At 35.6% G+C, this 19858-nt stretch overlaps 2 protein-coding genes across 6 annotated transcripts in view; one reads left to right on the top strand and one right to left on the bottom strand.

Annotated features, from left to right (window-relative positions):
• Positions 1–19470, bottom strand: part of TPR (translocated promoter region, nuclear basket protein) — a 67424-nt gene extending 47954 nt beyond the window's left edge. For all 4 annotated transcript variants that reach the window (XM_072733152.1, XM_072733153.1, XM_026001204.2 and 1 more), the window contains exons 1-19: positions 19244–19470; positions 18537–18845; positions 16962–17066; positions 14427–14500; positions 12297–12393; positions 11397–11500; positions 10902–11066; positions 10143–10235; positions 9464–9544; positions 9297–9384; positions 8368–8508; positions 7664–7755; positions 7201–7398; positions 5348–5455; positions 4128–4354; positions 3314–3474; positions 2525–2658; positions 2287–2435; positions 902–1064 (exon numbers count right to left, since the gene is read on the bottom strand). In XM_072733152.1, the coding sequence (XP_072589253.1) occupies positions 902–1064; positions 2287–2435; positions 2525–2658; positions 3314–3474; positions 4128–4354; positions 5348–5455; positions 7201–7398; positions 7664–7755; positions 8368–8508; positions 9297–9384; positions 9464–9544; positions 10143–10235; positions 10902–11066; positions 11397–11500; positions 12297–12393; positions 14427–14500; positions 16962–17066; positions 18537–18845; positions 19244–19313 (2559 nt within the window). In that variant the 5' untranslated portion in view covers positions 19314–19470. The remainder of the gene's footprint in view (positions 1–901; positions 1065–2286; positions 2436–2524; positions 2659–3313; positions 3475–4127; positions 4355–5347; positions 5456–7200; positions 7399–7663; positions 7756–8367; positions 8509–9296; positions 9385–9463; positions 9545–10142; positions 10236–10901; positions 11067–11396; positions 11501–12296; positions 12394–14426; positions 14501–16961; positions 17067–18536; positions 18846–19243) is intronic.
• The window catches only part of ODR4 (odr-4 GPCR localization factor homolog), a 40728-nt gene continuing 40267 nt past the window's right edge, over positions 19398–19858 (top strand). For both annotated transcript variants that reach the window (XM_026001202.2, XM_072733160.1), the window contains exon 1: positions 19398–19627. The gene's annotated coding sequence lies outside the window, so the exon portion shown is untranslated. The remainder of the gene's footprint in view (positions 19628–19858) is intronic.

Raw genomic sequence — 19858 nt, 5'->3', positions numbered from 1 at the left:
GCAAAATTTGCTATCATCATACCTTCAATACTACTAAATTATACAAGTTTTATAATCCCAGCTTGGCTTCTAAGTATCTGAGAATGCTGACTGACTTATTTCAACTTTTTTTTCCTCATAAAGAGGACCCTCCGAGTCTCAAAAGATTTGGGAGCTTGCTCTGAAAATATCCTCAAAGTATTCACATTTACACAATAAATCATAAATAAGCAATCATAAAACTTACTCCACCAGTTTGAAAAAGTGATACCTCCATCCCCACAAATGAGTGGGAGTGCATAAAAATCAAAGAATTAGAAAACCTAGGTTTAAGTCTCAACCAACCCATCTCTCACAACTATCCTAAACAGGAAATCACTTAACTTTTGAGTGTTTCTCAAAAGGTAAAATGGGGGATAGCTGCACATTGCTCACAAATATGATCAAAAAATTGTGTGGTAACTTTATAAAAAAGTAGAAATATAAAAATTCATCATTAAGAATCCAGAGTTCAATTGAAAGTACTGTCCATTTCTAACAGGCATTTGTATACATGTTGAAATTCAGCAATGTAACTTAATGCTAATAGAATTTTCATATTGTCTTTTATCAGGAATGAGCAAGAATGAATACAATATTCTTTTCCTTGTTATAATTGGAGAAATAGTGACTTATAAATTTAATATGAAATGGAAGACTTGTCAGGAAATCTTAATCCAAAAAACCAAGCTTTTCCTGGTTCAGTTTTGATAGAAACAACCACTGGATTGATGCACAATTGGATATTTGGAAACCACGTAATGATACTTGAAATCTACATATCTGTCAAACATCTGTATCATACAGTAAACAAAGTAATAACTAAAAAGCAAATGTCAAATGCAATTTATAATGCAAGTCAGATGAAGGAAATTGGTCTCACTTCTGCAACAGCTAGCTTTTCATTTGCTCCTCTCAAATCTTGTGTCATTGTATTGATGATCTGTTCCTGCTTTTGAGTTGTTGCGGTGAGTTTCTGATTTCTCTCATGTAGAGATGTGATTTCTCGACGATATCCTTCAACATTATCTTGTAGCATTTCATAACTTAATACAAGATAAAAGTAATTCTATAAGCAACTGAAATACTATATTCTAGCTTAGTCCCCCTTTTCTGTTATTTAAAAAGATTTTATTTATTTACTTTCAAGCGAGAGAGTGCACGGACAAGCAGGGGGAGAGAGAGGAGGAGAAGCAGATTCCCCCACTGAGCAGAGAGCCTGATGGATCCCAGGACCCCAGGATCATGACCTGAGCCGTAGACACTTAACCAACTGAGCCACCCAGGTGCCCCCTAGCTTAGTTTCTTAAAGAGCTTTATAATAGCTTAATTTCACATGAGTAACAATATGAAAAAAGTGGTTTGTATAATAATGTAAAACCCTCAACTCCAAATTTAATAGTGAAATTTAAATTTTATAAATAAGCTTTAAATCTAATTTCATGCTGAATTAACTTTTAAAGCTAATTCCTTTATAAGAAGTTTAATCACATTCAAAATAATACCAATAATGTTGATATATCAAACATTCATCATGACACAGTATGCAATTTAAGATATTTATGCATGGTTAGAGAGGGAGTTTTCCAGATCCTTTTAGCCTCTATAATTCTTCCTAATTTCTATGTGCTTGAAAACTTACAAAATGGCTGGCTACAACTATTAGCATAGGAGAAAAAAAAAGTGCTTTTACGTAGAGTATCACATTGTTGGACTATATGGAGGAAACTACCCGCCATATCCTTACAAAAACAGCTTTTTATCATGTAGTATACATAGAAATAAATTTTGTTGTAACTTGCTAAACTAATGAGTATTCAATGGATTAACTGGTAACTATAAAATGTGATGTACTGTAATCCCTTTACAAATGGCCAAAAAAGTAAATTTTCCTAAAATTATCTAGCACTTGCTTCTTTTTTAGGGAAAGCTGAATGAAATTTGCTCACATGCCTCATTCTCTGATGCATTTATAAATAATTAAGTCCTTCAGAAGCAGTAGATCTTTGAATCTTAGGAAGGAAAACTAACAACATTCCTCACATCAACTTCAACTTATCAAATAACTACCTGGACTCCTGAGGAATGCCTAAGAAAATCATAAACCAATACTGAAAAATTAAACCTCCACAGCTTCTCATCCTGGAATAAATATGGTCCACAAATAAGTAACAATCCTGCAAATTAGTCCTTGAATTTGACTTATTTAAATATTGAAGTTTAGACTATTTGTTTAGACTATTACTTTTTGAACAACAGAAAATTTACCGTTTAGAAGCAAAATCTAGTTGTGTAGAAATTTTGGTGTTTTGTGATCGCAAATCTGTAATTTGATCCTGAAGTTTCTCGAGCTGTTCATTTTGTATTTTTTCATTATCTGCCTTTTCTTTTTTGTAATTCTCAAAAATTTCCTGCAACTAAATATTGGAGAAATTATTGAAACATGACAACCTGTGTTCTCCAAGAACCTAATCCATGATATAGGTGTAATGGTGTGGGGTCTTACCTGTTTAAGGGCAGCCTTGGCTTCTATGGCCTCTGCTGACTCAATTACAGGTACTGGAGCAGGAGTGGAAGCAGTCTGAGATGTACTTGAACGTTTCGGAGTTGATGCAAGAGAAATATCCTCTAAGCTTGAAGCTTCAGAAACGTAAAAAGAATGATATAACATTTATCACTACCAAAATAAGTAAGTTAGACTTATTCAAATGAAATGGTAAGATTATAGAGTTTATAAAAGAATTATAAAAGAAGGAATCTACTAACCACCTTATTAAAACTATTTTGGAAAAAAAAAACTTTTGGTTTTTGGCTAGAGACAACATTTGCAGATGAAATGTTAAAACAAAACGTAATTAAAAGGTCATGGACATGTAATGTATGGCACGGGAATATGGTCAGTGACATGTGGTAACTGCACAGTGACAAAGTGTAACCAGACTTTTTGGAGAGTTATTTCCTGTTGTATGGAAATGTCAAATGCTATGAGGTATACCTGAATCTAAAAGCATATTGTATGTCAATTATATCTAAAAATACATAAACGTAGTAACTTATGGACTCTAAGATGCATATTTTTCAGCAATGGTCAGCATTTCTTTTTTCTTAGATCTAAAATAACTGTATGTTTTAGGATTGGTGATGTAATAATCAATCATATATGGTAGTTAAATTTGAAGTTACCATTCAGTAGAGTGGAGAGTACTTACGTTGTAAGATCTATTCTATAATATACATTTTAAAAAAATTTCCCAAAACAACTTAGAATTTTTTAGGATAACATATAAAAACTTACGTTGTAAAGGAATGGCAACTCCTCTTTGTGACAACAAAATACGGTACATATCACGCTGACGAACTATAGAATCAACAAGCTGCATTTGATGTTGTCGTGACTCACGGAGTTGTTCTAATTCAGTGAGGGCATTCTCAAGTTTTAGCTGAAGCTCAGCAATTCTGTAGAAAAGGAAATTAGTCTATTTCACATAATGGAGAATGAGAGGCAGTTATAATTTCTACTATAAACTAATAAACATTCTACCATTTGTCACATCATTAGGATGATATTTTTGTCTCTTTTATCCTTTCTATCATCTGCTAAGTATTTTAAGATCTACTTTTGAAACTTCCACCATACAGAACTCAGGTACTCACCAAAGTTATCTGAAAAATCTGTTTGCAAAACTCAAACTGATTCCACTCAGTCCAAACACCCCAGTCTTCTTACTTTCATAATTATTGCTCTTTCCCTAGCACCAAACACTTTTTTGGGAAAAATTCATTACTCTGCTTGAGTAATTCCTATATTATCTTCTCCACAAAGCCTCGTCTGTTCCCTGAAACCTAGGCTAGGTCTAGGCTCCCACGATAGGCTTATATTTGTTATAGAACTAATCACACTGAACTAAAATGATCTACTTATCTATTTTATTCTTAGGATCAATCTCACCCACAAATTGAGATACCAGAGAATAAAATGTTTTTTTGTATTGTTGCTCAATTTTTTTTTCTCCTAAGTCACCATATTCCTAGTATACAGCACGATTAAAGACACATAAGAAATTTTCAATAAATATTTGCTAAACAAACCAGGATAGTCAACTGCTTACTTGGATGAAGTTGTTTCTTGTTCCTCTCTTTCTCTGGTTTCCCCAAGTTCCCTAAGGGCCACTAAGAGACGTTGATTTTGCTGCTGGAGCTCTTCAATATTTCTATAAGATACTAGATGCTGTGATATTACTTCCGATGAACTACTTATATCAGCAGAGCTTACTTCCTCATCACGAATTACATGATTGCCCCTTGCTTCTTCAAGTTCCATCAAAAGCACTCTAATCTAAAAACAAAGTTTTAATGTTACCAAATAGTATTGATGTTGATTCTGGAAATGTTTAGAATAAAAATTTTCAAGTGAAAATATTACTTTATGAACAGCATCAGTTAGCATTATTTTTAAAAAATTATTATTGTTTTAGATATTAAAACCTAAAAAATTTTAGTGGGAAAAATTATTTTTCATTTCTCTAAAAGTGTGTAATAAGGGCTGTTATTTAAAAAAAAACAAAACACCAATTCCCTATTCTGGAAGTATAGCTCCACTTTTGTAAAATACTGACTAAATAAAACACAAAATATATACCTGTACATGTTTTTGCTTACATTTGTGTGCTTATGTATGTATTATTTGGTGGGGCAGAAGACCAGTATGAAAAACAGATTTATTTCCATTCATATGAAGTTTTTATGTGTGTGTAGTATGTTGTATAAACCCACACACAAAAATGAGAATAAAATATATGTATAAAATAGATCTACATTTCCTGACTTGTTCATTTGGGAAAAAAAAGTGGCAGGGTAATGTATATATGACGTTATTCTAGTAAAAACAATGGATACTTACATATGTTCATGAATGCTCACGGGTTTGTGTATATATATATGTGTGTATACACATATACGTACCTACACATATATATGTATATATGTATACATATGTATATATAAAGAACTGAAAGAATATACACCAGTCTGTTAATGCTGGTTCTACTCTGGGACTTGGGCAGGGATAGAAGACTTTTATTTATCATTGAATTATTTCATTTACCTAAAATTTGAATACTTAACACACACACACACACACACACACACACACACAAAAGAAGGGCTATTAAAAAAACAAAAAACAACGACCAGGCTATAATTCACTAGTCTTATTCCTAATGAGAATTTCGTATGCAGTAATTCTTACATACATACCTGTAAACAGACTTAAACATTATTGGGTAGTCTGGGAAAAAAAAAAATAGGAAAAGAAACAAAAAATTCTAACCTGTTGTGAAAGATCTTTTATTTGTATTTCCATTCTTTGATTGTCTCTTTCAAGCACAGATGAATGTTTGTTAGCTTTATCAGTGTCTTCCTGTAATCGCTGAATCTCCTTTAAAATGTAAATTAAAGTGAAAATTCTACATTTCCTTCTAAGATCTAAACAAATGAAGCAGTTATATAAATAATAAAAAAATATACAGTGCTTGTATAACATAGTCAACTGATAAATTAGAAGTCTATTTATAATATAGTAGTTACTGAAGAGTAATTCTCTAAAAATATGAACACACATATATCTTAGTATCTTAAGTACTACTTTATCATTATCACGACATGCAAACAATGGAGAATTTGCTATCCCTCCAAATTAACTGTAAATCACGATCTTACAGCCATACCAAATTAACAGTGTATATCAAACAATGTCACAGAAATATTCTCTAAAGCTGTGTTACTAAAACGAAAATAAAGGACTATAGTATAATGCCAATTATATTACACTACTTACATGGAAGCAAACATCAAAGTAAAAAATGTTGAGTAAAATGTGTAAGGCTTGATTTTATAAAAAAGACTTCGGGAATTAATTCTAAAGCAGGAGCAGCCAATGTCACAAGGCTGTTAAAAAGATAAAGCTTATGCAGTCAGTGCTTTGGTAAGTTCTGCATCCCAGCATCACTAAGTATTTAAAGGCACAATTTTAAGAATTGTGTTTTGCCTGGAACACTCCCTCTCAACTGTGAGAAACTGGAGAAGATCTAATTATACCCAAGGGACCTCTTTTCAAACCACAGGGTTGAGGGGGAGGGGTGGATTTTTAAAGGGAACATTTTATCAAGGTAAAACTGCTAGATAACATATGACCTGGGAGAAAAAGACCAGTAGATTTAATATACCTGGATTTAAACTGATATCTAAGCTGTAATAGCAACAGTAATAAAATTTTAATCAGTTTGAATTAGGGATACAACTTATTTATACTATTTTTCCCCAGGAAAAAAATTTTTATCAGTTTCAAACAGCAGATACAAAAGGTTACTGAATTTTCTCAATAAAACTTGTTTAATAAATCTTGACTTTTTTTCAGCAGTATTAATAGTTGTATCTTAAAATCAAAATTATATGAATATATTCTTTTAAGTTATTATCTAGTAAAAAGGTATCTTAAAAGTAAGATATTTATGAATTTTCTTGCAAAAGAGTAACAAAATAATGTATACAAAAACTTTCAAAGTTGTGAAATATTATAAAAAAAGGAATTCTCTATGGTTAAACATTACCATTTCTAGACAGATTATCAGAACTGTCTGATAAAGAGTGACTATGACAAATTTGCAACAGTTCTGCTATAAAGAGATTGTTATTTTAATTTGAACAGTAGCCCAAGGAGAGTTGGCTATTCATCATCCCTATAGAATATCATAGAAAACATCTCTGTTGTCTTAAAAAATGGAAAAAGCTCCCATATTTTTAGCTAAATAAGAGCATTTCATGATTACAGGTGTTTAATAATGCTGAATTACCCTATCACCAAAAAGAATTAACCTTTTCTAACTCAAATACTTTATTTTTTGAGAGAGTGAGGGACTGCACACACATACACATGCAGACAGGGTGAGGGAAAGGAGGAAATGGGGAGAGAATCTCAAGCAGGCTCCATGCCAGCGTGGCACCCAATGTGGGGCTCGATCTCATGACTCTGAGATCACCTGAGACAAAATCAAGAGTTGGATGGTTAAACAACTGAGCCACCCAGGCGTCCCATCAAATACTTTAATTCTAATTAAGAATTACCTACTAAATCATCTTTTATATGTATTTTCTCCACAGCTAAAATTTAAGAGAGGAACCAACCTTCATCGCTTGTTCCAGCTTAACAGATAAACTTGCCACAGCCTTCTGTGCACGCTCATACTCCTCACGCTGACGTTTCAAAATTGGTGCTTTGGCTTCAACTTCTTTCACTATTTCATCTAGATACTTGTTAATTCTTTTATTCTCTAGTTTCTCCAAGAGCAACTGATCCTGAGTTTCCACATAAGCATTATACAGCTGAAAGGAAAGGAGAGGTCATTTCAAATCTAAGCATAATAACAGAAGCATATAATTGATTAGCTTTGTAACAAACATGCATTATTAGCACTTAAACAAGATGGAAATGTTTACTATATGTTAGAAGAACCAGGACCAAGAAAGCTTCTCTTACAATGATCCATTAATCATCAGATGATTTTAAGAATAATCTTTTTGAGCATTACACATTTCAGCAAATTTCCTTTTGCTGAAAGGAAATAATAAGATTTAATACCATTCTGACCTCAGTTAATTTCATGCCAGGTTTCACTATCTTAGCCACAGCTGCTGCAGTAGGAGACATAGCTGCAAGCTCTTCTTCAGATAATATGGCTCCTGTACCAACATATAGAAATCTAGTGTTATTTCTGTAATGTTTCACACTAAAGCCAGTAATATATTTTCCAAAATGAGTGTGTTCCAAGTATGACACCAACTAAGCATTACATACAAATTCCTGAGATTTTAAATATGACATCAAATTGTCATCTAAAATCTTTTAGCTAAATGTAGCTAAAAATGTTCTGGAAATTGACACACAATTATGCGTGATCAAATGGTACTTTTTAAAAAATTTTTATTTATTTATGATAGTTACACAGAGAGAGAGAGAGAGAGAGAGAGAGAGAGAGAGGCAGAGACATAGGCAGAGGGAGAAGCAGGCTCCATGCACCGGGAGCCCAACGTGGGATTCGATTCCGGGTCTCCAGGATTGCGCCCTGGGCCAAAGGCAGGCGCCAAACCACTGCGCCACCCAGGGATCCCTCAAATGGTACTTATATTTGACAATATGGTAAAGATATAGATAAGTACTAATTTTACACTAAAAAAAACTCAATGGAGTTTCCTACAACACAAGAGAAATACTATTAGTGGAAATTAGTAAGAACGATGTAGGAAGTCCTTGTATTTCGTTCCAGTCATTTATAAGCATCTTCCAATCCATACCTTTACGTTTTGTGGCAGAAAGCAGGTCATTTGCATTCTCTAATTCCTTCTCCAATTTCCCAATTTTCTCAAGCATTTCTTTTTCCATTTGATCTTTAGATTCCTCCACTTCTAAAAGATGATCTTGTATTGCTTTATTGGCTAAAAACATTTTTAAAGACAGAATATCCACACACTATTAAAATCTTGGGAGTTTATAAAATGTAACAGCATAGTCATTATTTTTCCCTTCAGCAGAATTTCTAAACAGGCTAAGGTTGCCAGGTACCCTCTGAAAATTTACTTCTAATTCCTGAAATGTCCTTGCCTAATGAATGTATTTCTCCTTTGGTATCTTTTATCCATGGGGAAAATTAGGGAACTCAAATTGTCAAAAAGTGGCTCTAAGTATCTCTTTGGTTTTATTCTAATCTTTAGCTAGAACATAAGAAATGACTAGAAAAGATCACATAGACAACTTATACTAGCAAACAAAACAAAACAAAAAACCAACCACCAAAACCAAAAACATATTAAAAAGAATACAAGAAAATTAAAGATTTTAAAATATACAGATTTTAACCTAAAAAGTGAGGCTTATATATGGATTAAGAGAATACCCAAACTATAAACCCATATGTACTTATCAAAGTAAATGTTTCACAAATGGAAGAAAAATTTCCTGTTAGAAACCAGACCATTAAAAAAAAAAAAAAAAAAAAGAGAGAGAGAGAGAGAGAGAGAAACCAGACCATACATAAGATGAAAAAAAACTCTGAAAAACATTAACTATCTATATTTTCAAATACCCTATCTGTTGAAAATAAAATTCAAAGTTTGTTAATCTAAGAATCTTTCTTCTATACTAAATTTCAACTCTATTAAGGTCAGTCTAATTTCTAAATCCAATAATCTACACACAAAATAATCTTCCCATAATTAAATTTTACCTTCTCCAGCTTCTTTCAAAAGTTTGTGCAGTTCATCCACTGCTCGGGTCAGTTCATTGCTCTTTGCCTCGGAGTCATCAGCAGCACTCTAAAATTTAATCTTAAAAAGTTACTGGGCATCTAAAAATGCAGTATTAGAACAATAAAATGTGTAGTTGGGCATTTACCTTGTATAGATTAGAGAGCTTTATGTGAGCATTTAACTCATTGTGGAATTTCTCTTCCATACTGGCCTGCTGTTCCTTGGCCTGCAAAAAAGACCCAATTACAGCAATCTCGCTTGAACTGAATTTTGTTTTTGTTTTTAAAGATTTTATTTATTTATTCATGAGAGAGAGAGGCAGAGACACAAGCAGAGGGAGAAGTAGGCTCCATGCAGGGAGCCTGATGTGGGACTCAATTCTGGGAGTCCAGGATCATGCCCTGGGCCAAAGGCAGGTACTAAACTGTTGAGCCACCCAGGGATCCCCCTGAACTGAATTTTGAAAGCTCACTGAATGTTAAAATGAAAAAATCCAATTTGTAAAAAGATAAAAATTAACATCAGTTTTCAGGATAAAGATGAATGACTTTAAAGATAAAATATTACTAATATTTTTATCTTAAAGTATAATACTTCGATGATATTAAAATTAACCATATTTATTTTCAGACAATACTTTGGATCTAGCATACAACTGCCATTTCTGAATCTAGCCATTTTAGCCTAGCTATAGCATATGAAAGTGTCCTGGCCATTTTATGGTACCAGAAACAGGTTAAAACATGAAATCATTTAAAAAATAATAGCCTCATTAGTGCTTTAATATTTTTATAAAAGAGAAATTTTAAAGTGGTCATCTATACCTCTTTCAGTTTGGTCAACAGCTCTTCTACATGTTTTTGAAGATTCTCATTTGATGTTTTCAAGCCACTCATCTGTTCTTCCATTCTAGAAACCTAGAAACAGAAGAGTTGGGTGGAGAGAGGATGTTGTAACAACTAAAATGAATTTGATATAAAGCTTAGCTTCCAAGTGAAAGCGAAATGTCCTACATCCAAAAAAAAGGATTTCACATAAAATGTATATATTTTAAAAAATGAAAATACCTCACAAACAACACGTTTGGATTTATCTCCCAAAATTTATCAGCACTTCTTAAATGTATCTTGATACATCAAAAGATAGTAGATAGTATCAAAATTCATCAAAAAATACCTTAAAGTATTTATTTAAATGCAATTGGTTTATTTCCTAGACCACATGTTTATGAATTTCATCTCCCACATTTCTAATATTATGTTTACTTTGGTACACCATGGAGTGTATTTTTTTTTTAAGGTTTGTATTTATTTATTTGAGAGACAGAGAGGGAGAGAGAGAATAGAGTCTGCAGGATCTGGGGGAGGGCCAGAGGGAGAGAGGGACAAGCAGACTGCCCTCTGAGCAGTATAGCTCCTGACTCGAGGTTCAATCCCAGGACCCCAAGATCATGACCTGAGCTGAAGTCAGATGCTTAACCACCTAGCCACCCAGGTGCCCCTCATCATGGAATACCTCTGTCATAAACTGGCACACAAATGTTAAGTTTTAACCAAAATGAAAATACAATTTTCCTAACTTACCTCTTCTTTTTTGTTTTCAAGATTACATTTAAGCTCTAGAATCTCATTTCCTTTTTCTCTGCCAAGAGCCAAAAGTTCATCAGTTTTGGTTTTTAACTCTGTATTCAGCCATGTATTCTGATTATGTAACAACTCCTTTTCTTGCTCCAAACGTTTTTCTCTATACTAAAAATATCCAAGAAAATAACATTCAATTAAAGACAATACATGGTTAGCTAAAAGATCTTGCCTGTAGTTAAAGAACATAAAGCACAAACTTAACAACAGAAATAAATATTTGCATGCATTCTTAACAGAAAACAGATTAAGAACTCTAAGAAACTTAAATATCACAAACAATTCAATTAAAATGACTTTAATGTTTAATTCTTTCCCTAACATTAAACAAAAAAACAGCTTTTAATTACTTTATAGAACATTTGCCTATACTTAAAATTTAATTTAGATGAGTTTTAAGCAAAAATTGCATTTTGCGCATTAGGAATTGTTACTTGCTTTAACAGAAACATCAGAAGCTTGAAGTTCATCCAATTTTAACTGCAGATCACCCTTTGTGGCATTGCTTTCTTTAAGTTTTTCATTGAGACGTTTAAAATCCTCTAGAAAAGTCAGAAGAGAATTTGAAAATAATGACTAATTAATGCTCAGAGGAACCAAACATTGAAGATGCATCTCTTGAAATATAAGCATTTAACACAAATTAAGTAGTTCTCAACAACTTTGTTTTTCTCTTAGTTAAAATTTAATTTTAACAAATGATAAGCCAAGTTTGTGTACCCAAACATGAAAATTATATTGGTTATTTTATTTTTAAGTGCAGTATCTTAAGCTAAATATACAAATTAACATTGATTTTCCTGATATATACCTACAGATCTATTAGAATTTCAAAAATAGCCATTTGTTAAGTTAAAAAGCAGTAATACATATAAAAACTACTCAAAACAGCAAAAATACATGCCTAGCTTATATTCTTGCCTAACTCCTTCAGTCCATATTTTTAAATAAAAGCTTTCCTTTCAGGTTCTTATACATATTGAATATTTATGGACAAGTTATATGAAAACGTGTATCTGTATTAGGAGTTCAGCCTCTACAAATCAACACTTAAACTGTTTCTAATTTGCTATTATAAATAATATCATAGTATCTTAGTATATAAACCTTGATCCAAATTATAATTTCTTAGATGTTTTTCATTTGTGTATAATTGTCTAGACAATTCTTCAAAACCTTGATAATGATTTAAAGAAATGGATGGGAAAAACAATAGGATATTACATTGAACTATATTCTGAGCTACAACAAAGAAGCAAGAGAAGTGGACTGCAGATTAATTCCTATTATAAGAGAAAAAAGAAGAGTGGAGTTAGAAGGTAAAGTATTTCTTCATACCTGTTAAATATTCAAGTTCTTGAGATAGTCTCTCATTGGTTCTAACTAAGTCTCTTTTTTCAGCTTCTAATTCTTCTTTCGTCCTTGTAAACTGGCTCTATCATACAAAGGAAAAGCAGAATATGTTTAAATAAAAAAAAAAATCGAGTTGATTAATCATTTAGGAACTTAAACAGAATTATCACTGTATTTAACATTAGCTGTAGCTTAAGAATCATTGGTTTTCTTTCTCTTATAACTTAATACATCAAAAAGTTTAAAAATCACCTATAATTTCAACACTATATTTTACATTTTTAAAAATTATTTTTCATAGGCTTATGAAAAATTTCCCACATCACTATTTATCTCTTGGAAGTGTCCTTATTAACTTAAGCTTTGTAGAAAAGACATTTAGTTTACTTCTAATTTTTTGCTGCCATTAAATACAATCTTGATGGTTATCACTGCATCAAATTGGTTCAATTTAGTTTTCAAGAAAAAGCCCTAGAAATGGAATTACTTAAAACTTTTAACATTTTGTCAAACTGCTTTGCAGCAAGACAATGACAATCAATATGTTTTGATTTGTAAGTGCCAATCTCAAGCCACTCCTGCCAGAAATGAAAATCATTCTATTAAAAAAAAAAAAAAGGAAGAGAACAAAATCAATGTTAACATGGGGAGGTGAAAAATAATTACCTTATTGTTTTATCTGCATTTCTCTGATTAGAAGTGAACTAGGGCAACACTTCATATTGCCACTGACCATTTGTTAAGCTTCTTCTCCAGCTTTTTAAAATTCCTTTGCCCATTTCCCCCTGAATGATTTTTCTTAAAGTATGAAAGTAGTCATATATTAAGGATCCAGTCATATTTTAATTGAAAAAATACGTATTAATGGTTCATTTGTGCTTTAGTTCTTCTTATGCAATGAATTTTAAATTTCTATTAAAGTCTACCACTTTCCCAGTTAGTACCTTTTTTAAATTAACTTTTAAAAATTTTTATTTAAATTCAGTTAATTAACATATAACATATTATTAGTTTCAGAGGTAGAAATCAGTAAATACCTTTTATATATCAAGTATCTTCTTTTTTCTTTTTAAAGATTTTATTTATTCATGAGAGACACAGAGAGAGAGAGAGAGAGAGAGAGAGAGAGGCAGAGGGAGAAGCAGGCTCCATGCAGGGAGCCTGATGTGGGACTTGATCCTGGGACTCCAGGATCACACCCCGGGGCCAAAGGCAGGCGCTCAAACCGCTGAGTCACCCAGGGATCCCCTCAAGTATCTTTTAATCTCAAATCAAACACAAGGGTTATTTTGTTTTGTTTTTCCAAACACAAGTTTTTAAAAAGCAAGGGCAAGAGTCTGAAGTTTCTATCCAGTTACAGAATTATTGTATGATCATTTTATTAAACCAATAGGTAAATAATCCTTTTGATTATATTCAATCTGTTACTCTTATCACTACTCTAGAGAAATAATTTTTTTAAAAAGATTTTATTTATTTATTCATGAGAGAGAGAGGAAGAGACACAGGCAGAAGAAGAAGCAGGCTCCATGCAGGGAGCCCGATGTGGGACTCGATTCTGGGACTTCAGGATCTCTCCCTGGGCCAAAGTCAGGTGTTAAACCACTGAGCCACCCAGGGATCCCCGAGAAATAATTTCTGATGTGGATTCACCCATATCCCCAGCTGTATCACCATAGTTGAAATAATGCCTGAGCAACAATAGTATTAAATAGAGAATCTCTAGAAGAAAGGGAGGATGACAGGTAGATAAGTGGGTGAGTGGCGGGGGCGGGGGGCAAACAGATGGACCTATGATTATCTACTTATAGTTCTATGACATTTTACTTACAGCGTGAATTTTTTTGAAAAAAAAAAAAAAATCACAACCTTAAGAGCTACAGAATCAAAAGCAAGTTTCTTTTTCTATTAAATACCAATATATTCTGATGAGTAAAAGAAACACCTTATCAATAAAACACATAAAAGTTCTATTAACATATAAAATTTATATATATGCATATTTGTCAGTAGTTTCTCCTAATAGAACATGTTTCATCTTCCCATTAAGAAACACAGACTACTTCCTAAAGTGTCATGCTTATAGTTAGCTTTATTCACAGGAATAACTTTTACCTGAATGGCAATATTGCGATCCTGTGCAACTTCAAGTTCTTTATTTTTCTCAGTCAGCGCCTTTAGTTGATTGTCTGGATAAAAGGAATTTTATGAACATACATCCATAAACTTAAAAACTGCAGTTTTCATGCATCTGCCACCGGTATACATTTTAAAATGAAGAAATTGAGTCTCAGAAAGGCTGAGTTGTAGAACATAGTATTACAAATTCATGAATATCCCAAATTTACTCTACTTCCAGAACAAATTTTTTTACTTTTTTTTTTTTTTTAAGATTTTATTTATTTACTTATGAGAGGCACAGAGAGAGAGAGAGGCAGAGACACAGGCAAAGGGAGAAGCAGACTCCCCATGGGGAGCCTGATGTGGGACTCAATCCCAGGACCCCAGGATCATAACCTGAGCCAAAGGCAGATGTTCAATCATGAAGCCACCCAGGCATCCCATTTTACTTTTATTTTTCTTAAGTAAGCATCACACCCAGTGTAGAAACCAACTTGGGGCTCAAAACCATGACCCTGAGATCAAGATCTGAGCTGAGACCAAGAATCAAACGCCCAACCGACTAAGCCACCTGATGCCCCAAACCAAATTTTTAAATATATTATCCTGTCTCCCAAATCATATTTGTGATCATTCTAACCAACATTTATAGAAAAAAGCATATGCAATTATCACTTTCATCATATTTCAATGACTCTTCTAAATCAATTATAACAATGAGTTAGTTATATTTACAAATCAGGTAATTGAGAAAAAAAAGTCAAGAGAATAAATAACATTTAAACTATGTAAACAATGTATACAGAGTAAACTATGTAAACAATGTTTATGTAACACATAACAACGGATAACAACAATGGATAATTGTGATACAGCTTGTTTATCACTCAAAAGAGCCTTCAATATGGAGGAAAAAAATTATGCTTGATCATCAATCCCACAATCTCCACTTATAGTGGTCTATCTCCCCTTGAACAGTTTCTTCTCCAAATGCATGCAGATAACTAGGAAAAATAAGCTTTCTGACAATTTCTTTCACTGAAACATATCTATACTATGTGCTAGCAATTTAATGAGTAAATACATGATTACTACTTCCAATCTTTAGCTCTACTTAAACAATTGGCTTATTATAGAGAAAAACCATGTAAATTAGTCTGATTTTTCTATTTTGCACTATTATTATTTACTGTTTTCCAAAGTTAAGATCTAGAATGATAAACTAAAAAAACAAACATAATTGTATACCCCAGAAAGGCATACTACCTGTGTGTCTAGGTTTATCCTCGCCTTCTCCTCCTCCCCTTTTCAGATCTCATTAAAGAAGATATAAGCACAATAATTTTCTTTTCTTTTTTTTAGCACAATAATTTTCCTGAAATTCTTTAGCACCATAGCTCTGTAGACCTAGTTATTATGCCAAAGCAGAACCATATACAGATGATGAACCATATCTAGCTACTCAATAAATTACTTATGCCCTCGTTCCATGTGTGTATATATACCACTGTACACATGTATCATATATTTTAAAAATTAAGTGCTCAAATTTAGCTGGAAAAAATTATGACCTAAATAGCTGATGGGCACAGACTTAGTTAAGAAAAAAGGCTGAAGTGTTAACCATTCTCTTATTAGCTTCCTGTGTTCCCAAATTAAAAATCCAGCTATATCTAACAGCAAATATTATGTCCTCACTCTATAACAATCTTTTGACATTTGCTTTCTCTTATCATAACCAAAGCATATAATACACATTTCCCAAGAAAAGCCAGGACTTTAACTAAGATCTTGTGTACCTTCTAGAACTTAATGATAGGAGAAAACTAATTAAAAACAAAATTACTCGGGACACCTGGGTGGAATAGTCTGTTAAGTATTCGTCTCTTGCTTTTAGCTCAGGTCACACTCTCAGGGTCATGAGATCGAGTCCTGAATCGGAGTCTAGGCTCAGCACAGTGTCAGCATAAGATTCTCTCCCTACCCCACCTTGTGCTCACTCTTTAAAAATAAATAAATCTTAAAAAAAAAAAGGAAATTGTTCATCTTTCATAAAAATTGTTCATCTTTCAAAAAAAAAGGGAAATTGTTCATCTTTCATAAGAAACACATAAGGAAGCTATAGGCTTTAATCTTCAACAACATAAAAAATAATTAAGTCTCTGTCCTTAATTACATTTTCAGTTGCATAATGCTTCATGCGTCTTTAAAATGCTTTCAAACATCTCATTTGATCTGTACAGTTATGTAAGCACATGGACAGGTGGTTCTAGCCATTTCATATATTACGATTTACAAATTGCCAAAAGAGCTTCTGATAGCAGTCAGAATTAGAACCCAGGACTCCTGACCACTAAGCCTTACGTTTCTCATGTTCACCATCAAGTGAAAACTCCAAATACTGCCTTAAATGAAAACAGTGACAATCAGTATTTTCATAAACAGTATGTCAATGTTTCCAAAGCATCCAAAAGAGTGTCTAAAAATCTCTATACTACAAGAATAAAATAAGGTTGTAAAAATACTTACTGAGCTTCTCTAGGTCAAGCCTTAAGCTCTGGCACTCTCGGGTTTCATTCACAAGTCTCTCCTGACTGTGAGACAACCTCTTCTCTATCTCAAAGTACTGTTGTTCTTCAGAAGCAGAGGAAAAAATAAAATCAAATATACATGTTCACACACTGTCAATACTGCTATTTATTTTTAATAATGTTGATTTTAAAACTTAAAGACACAGTATTTGAATTGCACTTCAAATAAAAGATTTTGAGTAAAGATAAATAGAGCACTGAAAGGACTTTAACATTTCCGACTGACATATGTTTATGACAAAAGAAAACGAGACCTAGAGGTGATTTTACAACTTCTCTTCCATAAGACTGCAATTCTTCAAGGTAGGCAACAAGTCTTTACTCACCTTAGTATTTTCCCCATAAAAATCAACAGACATTTTAGTATAAAGCAGACACATAAAAATAAATAAATAAATAAAGCAGACAAATGTTCAAAGAAACCTTATTAAATGGAGAAAAAATTTAGATTAAAAACTGCTTTGTTTTAAAAGGTTGTATTAAAAGACTGAAATACCTAAAGATATAAAATAACTAAACTTATGTAAAAATGTGTTAACTTTACAAGAGAAGGACTGAGTGTGTCCTGCTGAGCACAGTATCAAGCACATAGGAGACAATCGATATTTATGTATGAATAAATCAACAGGAACCAGTGTATGTGCTATCTTCAGTGTTGGGATTCAAATAATTATTTTTCCGACATCCAATGCTGCTTGATAATTAAAGTTTTTGAAATGACAGGGTTCAGAACTTTGTATCAATTTGGCAAAAGCAGCATCACCCCAGGTAAACCAGGACAAATTATAACAAGAGTTTATGTATTTCAGTAAGGGCAGCTGCTATGGTCTTAATCCTTCTTCACGGATCTATTCGTCGCTGTGGTCGGCGACTTCCTTTCTTGGGGGCCTCGTGTAAGTACGTCTAAACAAGCCTTAACATATTTTCTATTAAACTCCAACGTGTAGAGAGAATTCCGATATATCCAACTTCTTTACGTTCACGGTTTCCAGCGCTGTCTTCCGCACGTACGCGTTTAGGTGAACATCTAGTCCGCAATCGGACCAGCGCGAAGGACTGAGGAACAGAACTTAGTGCACGAAGTAGTGCAATGAGACCAAGGCCTCTGAATGCAGGTGACCAGAAAACCGAGCGGAAATCACCAGCAGAGCAACAGAGAGACCCGGTACTCTAAGGTTAGAGACAGGGGCCGCAGACTCCCGCTAGTCCGGAGGAAAAGAGACCCCGATGTGCGCCCAACATCATCAAGGGACCCTACAAGAGACCCCCCGGACTACGAAGAGAACGGAACTGAATGTGAACTGGGTTTCAAACAAACAAAAGGGCTGCTTCATATCTAACCGTGAGGGCAGGTAGGCGAAGGCCCGGGGGTGGCGTGGGGTGTCTAGGGAGCCGGGGAAGCGATGCCACCAGGGAGAGTCGCAGGCAGAAAGCGAGCTCGCGAGGGGAGAAGACCAGCCATAGCTACGGAGCCGGGCCCAGAATCCAGGGCGGGAAGAGCGTCGCCACTTACCGCTCTCCACCTTGAATTTCTCATGCCGCCCCTTCAGGCCATCGATCTCGGATTGCTGGTCAGCAAGGAACTTTTCAAGTTTGTTCTGGACGGACTTAGGCAGCTTGTTCAGTTCCGTGCGCTCCAGGACTTGCTGCAACACCGCCGCCATGTCGATCGGGCCGGTGGCCGCGGCGCCAGCCACCGGCGGAGCAGAAGCGGAGAAGAAAGGCGAAGACCAAGAGGACCCAGAAGCCTGGGCGGCCGCCTCGGCCACCTCGCTCCGTGGCTCGCGCGCGCCTGCCCGCCGGAGACTCCCGCGGCGGGACCCTGGGAAACCGAGTCCCGCCTCAGCGCCGGCACCAGCCGCGCCACAGCGCCCGCGCCCGGACTGCGCGCGCAGCCGCCGGAAGCTGGGCACCCTGGGAATCCGAGTTCAGAGGGGCCTCTGCCCCTGCCCGGTTTCCGGCTCCCCCCCACACCCCGCCCAGGCCACCCGCCTCAAGCCCCGCGGGCTTGTGGGAAACGTAGTGTTTTTCTCAATCCCTTCCCCGAGCCTGACTGCGCAACGCCCATTCCGCTTCCTTTTTCCTCCCCGCCCCACGGCTCTCCTTTCCCCCGCCCCCAACCCCCCCCCCCCGGTCCGGCTGCTTGGCAGCTGTCCGCGAGGTGGCGCCACAGAGTATCCGTCAACTCACGTCGCTCCCTGAAAAGCAAGGCGACCTTACCGTCGAAGCTCCGGGATGCCATGGGTCGTCCTCTTTGGCGGCTTCTAGACACTGAGCCACTAGAGGGCATCGGTCCGGGCAGGGCTGGACGGCAGGCCCCGGGCTACCGCCACGCTCTCAATGGCGCCCGGAAGGGGGCGGGGTGGCGACCGCAGTCGCTTTGGCTGAGGTGCTGCGGTGAGGGAAGGGGGGCCGCGTGCGTCATCAGGCTGCGCCGCCTGGCTCCGGAGACCCTGGGTTTGGAGTGGGAAGTGAGGTGGGGGAAGTCTGTCGCTTTTTGATGAATTCATCGGCTGTGGAATTCGGACCCGAGGGGCCCCTGGCCCCTGGAGGCTTGTACTTGCACCTTAAAGCCCCGTCTCCGGAGGACCGACAGTTCGGCAGGTGTGTGTCTGTCACGCGTGCACGTGAGGAGAGAGTGTGTGCATTTGGGCTCGGAGAGCCTCCTTCTGAAGGAAGAAAGGGACCGAGTGTAGGAAACGTACGGGCAGACAGTCCGGCACGGGTCCGGTTACCGCAAAACGCTTTATTTGAAACGGCGCCCTTTGGTGCCTTTTGTGTGTGTGTGTGTGTGGGGGGGGGGGGGTCACGACCAGGACCCACAGGAGCTTAAGG

Source organism: Vulpes vulpes, chromosome 13, assembly GCF_048418805.1.
Source record: "Vulpes vulpes isolate BD-2025 chromosome 13, VulVul3, whole genome shotgun sequence".
Taxonomy (NCBI): domain Eukaryota; kingdom Metazoa; phylum Chordata; class Mammalia; order Carnivora; family Canidae; genus Vulpes; species Vulpes vulpes.
Note: the sequence above shows the minus strand (reverse complement) of the source record. Positions and strands in the feature narration are given on the sequence as shown.